Consider the following 12,320-nt stretch of genomic DNA (forward strand, 5'->3'; position numbering starts at 1 on the left):
AGGTTGTGATGCATGCTGCTCTGTCTCATAGAGAAAGTCAACGACTCTCCATTAAAAAATCCAGCTCTTTAGTGTTTCCTCGCTAACAAAAGCACATATTTCGGTGAACACCTCATACCTGAAACGCTTATCCGAACATTTCAATAGTTCTAGTAAATTCGGCGTATAAATGATTCACCGGGCAACATGTTATTAAAATTAAATCTCTCTTTTTTTTTGAGTATTTGTTACCTCTCGCAGTCTTGTAGCCTCTTACTGGTGTGACATTATTTAGCCCAACAAAGATTCTCTGAGGAACAATATTCATCCTTAAAATTGATTTTTCTTCTCGTCATTTTTGCTTTTAATGTGTGCTGATGTAAACACGGCTTCCATATGATTCATAAGCCGTTTTAACTTGTGCAGGTGTGTACATTAATTCATCTGGTGAGTAAAGCGGCATTGACTGAGCAGAGATTTGAATGGAGTTCGGCGTGTTGGCCACACCAACTGAATAACTTGTGGTGTGAAGTTGCACTGCCCATCTGCATCTCTGGTGGTTGTAATGTGTGGAATATAATCCAGTTTTCCTTCCCATTATCAAGCATCTGGTTTAAACTGATTGTTCCCTGGATGTTGTCCGGCATTTTTAGAAAGCATAACTGTGTGATTGTGTGTTTCAGAGAGGCAGAGACTGTATGCTCTATGTGTGAAGGGTTTTATTGAAATCTTATCATGAATAGTCGGGCTGATGTTGATGATTGTTTTCATTACCAAGTGATTATTTTTCAGATTAATCAACTAGATAGGTGATAGAGTGTGAGAAATAAAGCCACATTCTCCTGGGAAAGCGATCGGAGCCCAAAGGCATGTCTTCAGATTGCTTGCTCAGTCTGAACAGCAGCCAAAAACAAACAAAATATTAATTTTATAATGATATGAAAGCAGTCCTAGCATTTCAGAGGCCTCAGTGAAGCTGCAGTCATACATTTTGTATTTTTATTTGATGAATAATTAAAATGATTAATCGGTGGCTCATCAGTAAAGAGCGCGTATCGTGTACCAGGGCTCAGTTCCGATCGCAGGTTCGAATCCGACCTCTGGTCCTTTGCTGCATGTCATCCCCCCTCTCTCTCCGTCTTTCCTGTCAGTCTTCACTCTGACTGTCAAATAAAGCAGAAAATGCCAAAAAAAACAAAACAATGAATTGATGTATAAGTTTTTCTCATGTTTTCATGCTTGACTAAGTGATGAATTAACTAATCGTTTCAGTACTAATGGATTTAAATGTTTTTGTGTGTTCCCTCTTCCTCCTCAGTGTCCCGCAGAGCCGTCATGGATGCCGTGGAGGAGAAGCTCAAATGTCTGTCCATCGCTCGTCGGGTCCGACCGGAGGAGCCCACCTACCTGCTGGACGTCTCCCAGCAGCCCGCGGGGCAGAGCGAGCTGCTGGCCGTGTCCTGCTCCAACTTCAACGTCCACCTGCACAACAAGGAAACGCTCCGCCTCGTGGGAGAGTGTCGCGGCCACAGCGGGCGGCTGTGCGGCGTCACGTTCGCCCGCAGCTCCCCTCACCTCCTCTACTCCGCCTCTGCCGACGGGGCGGTCAGGACGTGGGACGTTCGCCGGCCCGGGACCGAGGCTGTTCAGGTGTTCAGCAGCGACAAGTCCCACCAGTACTGCAGCTTCGACCTCAGCTGTGACGACATGCTGCTGTGCGCCGGCACCGAGCAGCTCGACGAGGACAGCTTCCTGGTGTTCTGGGACACCCGTGCAGCCAGTGGCGCCGGCGGCAGCACGGTCCTCGGCGTGTACTCTGAGTCGCACAGTGATGACATCACCCAGGTGCGCTTCCATCCACGGGACAAAGACCGGCTAGCGACCGGCTCTACTGATGGTCTCGTCAACGTGTTTGACCTGAGCCGGGGGACGGAGGAGGAGGCGCTGCAGGCCACCTGTAACAGCGAATCGTCAGCCAGCTCGGTGTGCTGGTGTGGGCGGAGCTACACCCAGCTGCTCTGCCTCAGCCACGACGAGAACCTGCACCTGTGGGACCTGGGACAGCTGGACACGGACGAGCCGCTGACCATCTTCAGCACGCCCGACGCCCGCAGCCTGACGCCGCTGGCTGACGGCGGCGGCGTGGACTACCTGGTGGGCGGGAGCTGGCTGGAGGAGGCGCAGAGGCTCCTGGTGGTCGGCGGGAGGAACAGCGGCGAGCTCCACCTGATGGAGTGCGACGACAAGGGGCTCCGCCTGCTGAGGAGCCTGCAGGGGGGCCACACCTCCACAGTGCGCTGCTTCCTGTGGGACGCGGCGGCCGAGGCCCTGGTCACCGGGGGAGAGGATGCTCAGCTGTTGCTATGGAAACCAGGAGGGGAGGAGCTTACATCAGGGAAGGGGGAGTCCATGAAGAGTGTGTCGGCGTTGAAGGTCAAATCCAGGCCGCATAAAAAACACAGCTACGAGAGGGAGAAGAAGGCGGCGTGAGCTAAACGTGAAAAAAAAATGAAATATTTGGATGGTTTGTGTGTAAAATGTTTATTTTACACCAAAAAGCACAAATCCTTTGGCTGTGCAGAACGCCCTGACACTGACTGAGCGAGGCTTCTTTCACGGCTTTCATTTTTAAATTAAGGACCGCACTGATTTTCCAAAATGCCAAACAGCTTGATAGTTTGTGGTTCCAATATTATCCCTTTTAAAAATGGCCGGGTTTCATTGAGCTGGAAGCCTGTTATTACTGCATCGCATTCTGCAAGTCACAAGGGCCATCAGCACAGCGGGATCCTGCTGAGAGGGCAGCCGTCGCTCTCAAATGGCAAAGAGTGGAATAACATGATTGGCAGTGCGTGCGTGTGTGTGTGTGCATGTGTGTGTGTGTGTGTGTTTTAAGTGTGTGTGTGCCTGCCTCAAGAGCAATCCTGCAATGATTGGTCTATTAAGGCAAAGTCTCATTCATAATGCCATTTGGAGGAGCAATTCTTTCCCGTTTCAGCGATCCTGTGTTGCAGGCTGTTTTCCAGTGTTTTCTAATGACGGGACAATAAAGTGCACCTCTCACTGCTGATCACACCGTCAGGAAGGCAAATAAAGGCTGATCAAAACTCTGTACATTTTAATCTAACTCTACTGAGTCATTTTCATGTTTTTTCTCTGCTGAATTCCTCATTCAATTACTTCTGGTGATGTTTATATATACAGATGAGATGCAAATCTACAGATATCCATATCACCTTTCCACACTAAAGTCAGGAGACACTCTTCATCCATCTCTGGCATTTTGCTCTCGTTTTTGATTAAAAATAAGTCATGATATTTCATTACAGTATTAGTATACAAAGATTCATTTTTGTTTGCAATTTCCAGTCCTGGAAAACGTGTTGCTGATGAATCCTTCTTGTCATAGTTTTCGGCTGCAAAATGAACACACAGATTGTTGGTTTTAGTTTATAGTTTTTGTCAACAACACGACTAAAACCAGCAGTTCAAATGGCTAAAATGTGACCAAAACTGGAGCACATTTTATTCAAAAGACCAGAACTAAATCACAGTTGGCCGTCAAAATGAACATTGCAGATGTACATTTGCCTGTCCCTGGTAGAACCCCGCCCCCCTTTTTATATGTATTTATTTGTCTTTTTGTCATCAATATTGTTTAGTTGTGGATTTTGTTCAGTGTGTGCAAAATAAATTAAAAAGGCATCAACAATGTCCTGTTCCTGGAGTGTTTTTAATCATTTAAGTGGTGTAGATGGATAAACAGTTATAGATACATGTACTTTATTGATCCCAAATTGAACTTCTTGTGTAACAGCAGCAGGTGGTCCAAACTCTGCACCGGGACGATCACAGGCACGAAGTATATCTTTAGAAAAATTAAACACAAGAAACAAAATAAATACAGCGGATCAATACAGATAATTTGAAAAAAAAAAAAAAAAAGAAAAGCCTTTGTGCAAAATATGAGTAATAAAAACTGCTGCTCATTACGAGAAAGTTTTGCATCTGATTTCCTCCCTGACTGGCGTTACATTCACATCAGGCCTTTACTGTACAGTAGTTATGTAACTCAGAGCTGCTGCTACTTCCTGCAAAAAAATAAAAAAAATAAATAATAAAAAAAGCTCCTTTCTGATGTCGGTGCTGGCGGTCGCAGATCAACTCTTCCTCCAACGCCATGCTGCGACTCTGGCGTTTCATGCACAGTTTGCAGAAAATCAATAAAAATGGGAATAAAGAGGGGAAAGGCGTGCAGCTCGGTGCGGTTCTCCGTGCGGAGCCTGGGCTGGGCCTCGGACAGGTTTAGCCTCATTCCACACGCAAGACTGCACAGAGTCTCTCTCTCTCTCTCTCTCTCTCTCTCTCTCTCTCTCTCTCTCTCTCTCTCTCTCTCTCTCTCTCTCTCTCCCTCTCTCAACCTAACCGATTATTCAGCTCTCGGTGAGCCCTATTATTTCCCCTCCGCGGTGATTGACGTCGCCGGCCGTCCAATCGCGTGGCTCGCATCCCACCCGGCATCCAATCAGCGTCGTGCGTGGCTCCCAAACGCATCAGCACGGTGCGGTGCGCGTCTGTTATGTGTGCCATGGTCTCAACCCAGTAGTATTGACAATAGGGTGAAAAGATACAGACCCGAATCCAAAACGGTTCAAGGAAAAAGAACAAAATTCGGGGATTTGGAAAGTGGAGCAATTGAATCAGTAACAGGAATGTAATTGCGGCAGCCTAACTGTTTTATATATATATCCGTATTTTGTTATTAATGGGAGTCTGAGGATTATTTCGTTAGAAGGCAAACGGTACTCGTGGGTTTGGCTGGATAAGGCCAAGATTTTCGTGCTGTTCTGTTTTCGCCGCTACTTGGAAAAAAAGGCTATTTGCACCGAGCTGGAAGTAGCCTAGTTCATAGGGTTTTCATAGGATAACTCCTCGCCACCGTCTCCGTTGCGAACCACAGAGGATCAAGGTAAAGTACCACGATACGAGAGCTACAGCGACTCGATCGGCTGCAGCTTGTCCGGCTCGGTCGGCACTCGGGACGGTGTGTGTCTCCCCAGCCCGGCCGCTCTGTCAGTCAGTCTGTGAGCGCTAGCTAACAGTAGCAACATTAGCACTCCCCTTGTATTTACACCTTGGATGATGGGTGATCGCCCGAGCCCGCCCAGGTAACGTTATCCTATCAGCACATGTGTAAAAAATGGACATTAATATATTTCATGTTTGATTATAACGCTGATTGTGTTCCCTTTGCACGCTCGCTGGCTGTTTAGCCGGCTAATGTTTAAAAAAATGTGAGCTAACCCGCGCTAGCTGTAGCACTAACGTTAGCTAGCTGTGTAAAAATTTAAATTTTCTCCCATGTTTCGCGGCAGCTTTGCTCAAACGCTGTCGTTTTACCGGTGGGAATAATATTTAAGTGTTTTGTACACTGATAGCGAGCCACTAGCTTATGGTTTTATATGAGGAATTGAGATGTTTTTGCACGGTGGATCGGGAAGCTAATGTGGCTAACTAGCTGGCTAACGTTAGCGGGTTAGCTTGACTTGTTCGGTTATCGCGCTGTCAAGTTTTGAATCTGCTGCTTGCTGCTAGGCCCAACATGGCCAAGCTCACGCTGAAATGCCTGATTTTTGACCTTAAAGCAATCAGATAGCTCTCATTGATGCGCATTAGCAGATAAAGCTGTGTAAGTTGACATTTTTATTTTCAGTTTGGGTTTTCCGTTGATTTATCCGGCCAGCTCACCGACTGTCAGGGTTGCCAGGTCTGTGAGACTAAAAAGGAGCCAAACAGCAACTCAAAAACCAGCCCAAAACCCAAAGCCCAACCTGGTATAAAAAGGGCCCAAAAATCAGCCCAACACCAGAACTCAAAATATGCCCATAAAAATCCATATATGTTGCTTTTAAAGTCCAACAGCATTGCTATAATTGCAAAATGCACTATAATATCTATAAAACAACACCATAAACATTAAAGGCAATTTCCCAAAACAGTTCTTTCACCTATTTAATTTACAGTATATCAGAACTTAAAATATAATATGGGATACCTCACTTCAGCTGAGTGGTGCTGATGATGTGATTGGTCATGTGCTGAGTGGCCTCACACAGCATTGGCATATTATTTGTCTGTGGAGCAGGTGACATATGTGGATAGTTTATATGCTGATCTGGCCCGGAGTCAGTTTGACAGGATTTGGGTATAAACATTGGTCATTCAAAATATGAATCTTTATTCATGACCGCCCAAGCCCAACCCGCGGACAAAATTTGTTACCCGCGGCAACACTTAAAAAGTAGCCCAATTTGGCGGAAAAAACGCGGACTTGGCAACCCTGACCGACTTGTAGTAGTCATTGACTGCAGTGCATTTAGGTATATAGGCTCACATTAGGTGGTGGCTCAGTAATTAATATGTTCATTTAACATCAGGACAGGCTTGTGGCTGTCAGAAAATCTTTGTTAAGTTATGGACAGTAAGCAGGCATCTTTATTCCTGATGGTTAAAGAAGTTTTCCGAGCCTGGGCCAAAAAAAAAAAAGTTTTCCTCCAAACTGAAACCAGCTGACTGTGTGGTGATAATCTGATATGAACTTTGACTGGCTTTGTCCTCAGACACAATGCTCAACAAGGCCAAAGTATGTCACCGGTCCGGGATGTGTTCTTACACAGACCTGCAGTGTGTTAGTGTCTTGGATATTGCATGTGAGCCATCACAGAGAGAGATAGGCATGTTTCAGTGCATCACGGTGACATGGATGATGGAGAGATAGAAACATGGTGATAGTGAGAGGCTAGAGCAGAGTAGCCAATGACAGGGTTTGTTTTAGTGAGGTAAAAATATCCAAAACGAGCTCCCCTGTCAGTGTATGCTCAGAGAAGCCTGTGATTCCTGCTGACCTCTGCCCTGTCAATCACGCATGAATGACAATAGCATGCCGGAAGCCAGGTGTGGTGTTACGCTCTACGTGTGTGTATACATGCTTTGATGTCAGAGTGTGTGTGCGTATTTGTGAAGGTGTACCCGCAGGTCTTTGGCTGTCATGCTGGCTCATTTTCAAGGTTTTTGAATGTCACATCGAGGGGAGGCAACCATCCAGTCCCAGCCACGATAACTTAGCATCCAAAGTCCCCTGCGTTTACGACGCTGTCAGCACGGCTCCGCTCACTTCCTTGTGTGTGTGTGTGTATGTGCGTGCGTGTGTGTGTGAACTTGCTGAGTTTGTTTGTTCTCCACCCGTGCAGCCGGTGCAATTGTCTGATGAATCACACCAATTAGATGTGCTGTCAGTAGTGGTGACATGAGGTTTTGTAAAGGAGCGAGGAGCACAACAATTGGGATTTTAAATTTCACTTGCATTTTAGTGGCTGCAGCGTTGGACCTAATGCTAGATCCTTGAGCTTTTCTCCTGCCAGCCTCTCTTTCATCTCTTGTGTGTGTGTGCGTTTTGTTCCTTCACTTCAGCTCCTTTTGCTTGGCCTTGCTGATGCCTATTTGTTGACTTCCTGTTGAGCTGCTCCCTCCCCTTCCTCTCTTTCTGTTGCTCTCCCTGTTGCTCTCTCTCCTCTCTCCCCCCTTCCTTCTCGTTCTTTAATCCCCCTCCAGTCTGTGTGGATGTCATCTGGTCTCTTATGTAAGAGGCATGGGAGGGGAATGGCTTTGTGCTTTGTGCCGTATGCCTGACCAGCCGTAGTCGCACTGTCCCTCGTGTAGCGGTGGCACTCGAGCCTTTCGCCATTAGCTAGCCAGTGAGGGGGAGAGAGAGACATAGAGAAAGAGAGAGAGTGAGAAAGAGAGAGAGAGTCAGTCAGAAAGTGAAGGACTGATGGTTGCACATGGGGATTCCTGTGCCGCTGTGCACAGGTAAGTGGAGCCGACAGCATCTCATAGGGTTTGGCCCGGCAAAAAGTAACTCTATTGGCACGTTTTTAAGAGTCTGGTGGCATTTACAAGGTGGGGAAAGCATTGGCTGCTCATCGCCAGAATGTTCAGTGTTGCCATTGGCAATGCAGCTACAGCGGCGTTGTCAAGGAGGCATGCGAGGCAGGAAGCTGAGAGTGGGTTACTAATGAATCTTTCCTTACCGCTTACCGAGATGTAAAACTTCACAGCCGCTTCCTAAATTTGCAGCCGAGTGGTTTGATCAGAGTTAAATAAATCAGGCGTGCAGTTTATCGGAGAGCAAGAGCGGGATTTTATTTATTATTCTGTGTGTGCTGTAGTCTGCGTGATGTGATAGAGACGACAGCAGTTCAAACAATGCTCACTGTACACACCTTCAGCTAAAAACAGGGTGGGAAATTAATGTTATTTTTTATTTTTATTATTAATTTTTTTTGTCTACCATCCCAGCGTCTCTCCTGCAATCGTATATTTAACAGTGTACAGGAGTTAAAACAGTCGTCAGAGGTTTCACTGTGCAGGTTGTGTACGTCAAAGCTCCTCCACTATAAGCCAGCAGACATAATCTCAGTGTGAAGGTGATTTGTGAAGCCTTATCCTGAGGTGTCTGGTCTCTGTGAGGCTCAGCAGCATGGGAACAGGTGTTGGTTTGCACTTTTTTGTTGTGTTTACATTGCAGCCAGTGATAAGAGTGTTTTGGCATCGGGACTCACTTTGTATGACATTTGAATAGTGTTGTGCTGTGGTTTGAATGGCAAAACTGTCACAGTAGCATCTGGTTCAAGGTTTAGTTTTCATGGTTTCTATATTCTGTGGCGCAGGGTTGTTCGCCTGTCATTTTAGTTTAGAGTCAGACCTGTGATAATCGGCAGCATTTTGGTGCAGAAGTTAACAGTTTTTGTATTGTAACATTTAGGACAGGAAATGGATTTTTGTATGTGTGTGCGTAGTGTTTACAGTGCTTATTCTTACCCAAAAATTGGAAGACTGCTGTGCATTTAGACATATTATCCGCCAGTACCATTTTTAGAACAGAACAGCATTTCCACAGTGGCTGGCAGAGGAATCAAACCTGGTGATGCTATTAATCCCAAGCAGAATGCCCTCACACAAATGGATCAATAACAGCTGTGCAGCTATGAAACATGAAACAGTGAGTCAGTATCACATCAGTTCTTTGTATTCACAGACACTCAAGTCATGTACCTGTAATTGGCACTGGCAGTGTCAGTGTTTCCCTACCTGTACGGCACAGCAGTAACTACCTGACTTCTGTTCCAAGTAAAACTGCACCGTTACATCAAAAATGACACTTGGAGGTGTTTTGCTACACATTTTTAATATACACGGTTTTCACTCAAGTCTAGAAAGTCTGCACAAATCAATATGTAGCTGCACAGAAATGTTTGGAAAAGAGCTTACAACATTGTGTTGTAATACACATACAACTGCACAGTTTGTTTAAGTTGAAGATCCATGTTACTCCAGCAATAGTCAGACCATAAATAAGGGAATCCAGATATGGAAAATGTATGGAAATTTGAAACTGAAACTGTGCAGGAACCGTTATTTGTAGATTATAACTATTCACGCCAAGTTGTAATTTTGATTTTTAACACCAAAGCAATTTTCCTGCACTTCAGGCATCTTAAATCAGCATCTTGACTGTTCATAACAACTGCAGACATCCTAAATTACAAGGCACTGCTCTAAAATCTCTGATTGTTCGTTGTAAAGATGCACTATATGATGATAGAGGATCAGCTGTGCAGCCTTAACTTGAACTTGGACTCAGAAAGACTGTAATAGGCTCTCACAGTCAGTGGGTGCCATTCGCATCCCCAGGCAGGATGATGATGAGTGTGTGTGTGTGTGTGTGTGTGTGTGTGTGTTGATTGGTTGGTTGGTGCTGAGCTGTTCCTTGCCTCTCCTGTCAGCCCAGGCCGGCTGTAGCACAGGAGGCCCGCTGGACATATTGACAGGCTGAGACTTGAGGAGGCTCGGCGTAGGACAGGGCGGCCTGCAGCATCCCATTCATGTCTCATTACGTAACGATGTTAGCTAGACCGCTAATTCATTTCTTCCTCAGCCTACATGTAATACAGCCGAGTGAACTGGAGTTTGAAAGGTATCTTTGTACTCTGAACTCGCTGCAGCTGTGTGGTATGAATGTCGCTTATGTCTATGTAAGTGTGCAGCGAGCCAACTTTGATAAGTGAATTATAGAATGCATCATACCAAAAAAATATTTACATTGACATTTCAGGCAATTAGCTGAAACCTCCATCCAGAGCGAATGGCAGTGCAACTGTAGAACAAGATTCAGTTCTGAGATCTTCAGTATTACCAACCGGGTTTGGCTGATATCTATGCCAATATTTTTTATGTTACTATTGAAGCATTAAGCCCATGTATCAAAGGCTTTTTTAATCCTTTAAAAAAAATGCATGCCTTGGTATCGTTTGGTTTTGGCCTTTGATCTCGTTCAAGTGAAAGTCTGACTTATTCTCTTTTTACCAATAATTTTGGATTGAAGGTGCCGAATTACCATATTTTCTTTGTATATTTTCTTTAAAAAAAAAAAAAAATCACAGATTTTGTTTTGCCCTCAGAATTTTATTCCCTCTGAAACAGCATTTAGACCCTGATACATCAAAACTCTTCTTCTTCATTTTTGAAGAAACTCAAATGAAATTGTTAAGTTGGTTGGCAGCTCCTTAAGTCAGTGTGTGGTAGATTTCATCAAGCCTGTTTCATGTCGGCTGTTGCAGCTCAGGTTGATGTCTGATGTTTAATACAAGGTCAGTATCAGCAAATGGATGCAGATGGAGATGGTTTAACCCAGATTAAAAACCCTACCCCAGCAGTCAGGAGTTCGGGGGGTCAAAGCATCAGCACTCATCATAAATATTGCCAGTATTAGTATTTGTAATTTTATGCTGAACTATTCTACACAACTGTTATGAATTTATAGAGAGCCATCATTCATATCTGTCCACAGTGGCCAAGTCCCATTTCATTCATCCATCCTGCATTAGTTAATTATTTTATGCAATACAAGAACTAGGCTACACTGATATAGCACCTTTAATTAAAAGTTGGATATCGGCCAGAGAGGGTTATTCATGTCTTACATGGTGGATGTGATGCATGTTGTTTGGTTACAGATGTATAAGTTTGCAGCTACATATGTTTCTATGGAACACTTGTGAATCCATCTTGTTTGTTGGCAGAAAATGTTTTGATTGGATTTCACTTAAGCAATTATAAATATGTTAAGAATATTCTGGGTTTCAGGAGTTTTTTTTTAATGTCCCATTGCAGTTTCAGAGGCATTTCCACCCTGCCAACATTGAATGCTTCTAATTTTTGGGACGTTTTTGGCATTAAAATGGCCAAACTGGTACTGGCCTTTAAAAACCCTTATGGGTCAAACCCTAACGAGAGCCAAATTGATGTCATGTTATGGAACTTGTCAGCAGACAGTTTCTTGTAACGTCTTTCAACTGAAATGGAAACTTGATTTTTAGTTTCCAGAGTAGCAGCAGTTCAACAGGCGTGTAGTGAAAAATAGGACCTGTGTGAGCGCTGTGTCTGGATTTTTTACTGTAAACCGTTACAGAATGAGCAGTCAGTTGCGCCGGGGCCTCTTATGAACGTCTGTGAGATGTAATCAGCAGCAAACACACAGCAGTGGACGTTTCCTCGGCTTCCTCCCACTGTTGCAGCGGCTCTGAGCCGCAGCGGCAGCACCATTGTTGTGGGTAGACGGTGGTGTTTTTGTTGTGTGAGTGTGTGTCGGCCAGCTGGTAGGCGGTTTGTTTGTGTGCTGTAACCAGCCCTCGACCCGGACCTAAAGTGTCTACCATGCTGGGAAAGTCAGCTCGTCTGCTTCACCGGTGGACTGCAGGTTGACTGTGAGACGAGATGACAAAACGCTGAGAGGTGGCACAGTGTTTATGTGGCTGAGCAAAAGTCAAGGCGGTGCTTTTCTTCTGCTTTCTTTCCCCCTTATGAGCTTCATGCCAAGAAATCTCCTGACTGTAATGTTGTTATTAATCTGAAAAAGGGCTGCATGATTATGGCTAAAATCTGATTGTTAATTTGTCAGGTATTACACTTTCTTTTAATCACTGTCATCTGTCTTGATGACAAATAATGAACCTCAGGCATCATACGCCAAGAATATGGCTATTGAAATTGAAATGTAATGTTTCAACCAGTGTTATACTGATATATGGGGTTAATATTTCCCTTATGTTAATTATCACATATCAGACTGTATTGTCCACCTCTGATGTACTGGAAATTTCCCCCTGGCAACCGATACTTATAAAGGTCTGGAGAACTTGCAGTGAAACTTAATTTTCTTTTACATGTTTTATTCTTGTAATTGCTTTTTTGTTAATTAATCCTTCTAAACTAATTTTGTT

The 12,320-nt window shown here is 44.6% G+C and overlaps 2 protein-coding genes across 7 annotated transcripts in view; both read left to right on the forward strand.

Moving 5' to 3' along the window:
- Positions 1-3,688, forward strand: part of wdr89 (WD repeat domain 89) — a 3,914-nt gene extending 226 nt beyond the window's left edge. Inside the window, exon 2 of the mRNA XM_030044127.1 lies at positions 1,298-3,688. Within this exon, the coding sequence (XP_029899987.1) occupies positions 1,315-2,469 (1,155 nt within the window). The 5' untranslated portion in view covers positions 1,298-1,314 and the 3' untranslated portion in view covers positions 2,470-3,688. The remainder of the gene's footprint in view (positions 1-1,297) is intronic.
- An 880-nt stretch (positions 3,689-4,568) lies between these two features.
- Positions 4,569-12,320, forward strand: part of ppp2r5eb (protein phosphatase 2, regulatory subunit B', epsilon isoform b) — a 54,774-nt gene continuing 47,022 nt past the window's right edge. For 2 of the 6 annotated variants that reach the window (XM_030044103.1, XM_030044104.1), the window contains exon 1: positions 4,569-5,147. In XM_030044103.1, coding sequence (XP_029899963.1) covers positions 5,119-5,147 — 29 coding nt within the window. In that variant the 5' untranslated portion in view covers positions 4,569-5,118. Of the gene's footprint in view, positions 5,148-7,647; positions 7,849-11,686; positions 11,833-12,320 lie in introns of those variants that run through there. The other 4 variants (XM_030044105.1, XM_030044106.1, XM_030044102.1 and 1 more) reach the window with 3 other exon arrangements.

This window comes from Myripristis murdjan, chromosome 22 (assembly GCF_902150065.1).
Source record: "Myripristis murdjan chromosome 22, fMyrMur1.1, whole genome shotgun sequence".
NCBI classification, from domain to species: domain Eukaryota; kingdom Metazoa; phylum Chordata; class Actinopteri; order Holocentriformes; family Holocentridae; genus Myripristis; species Myripristis murdjan.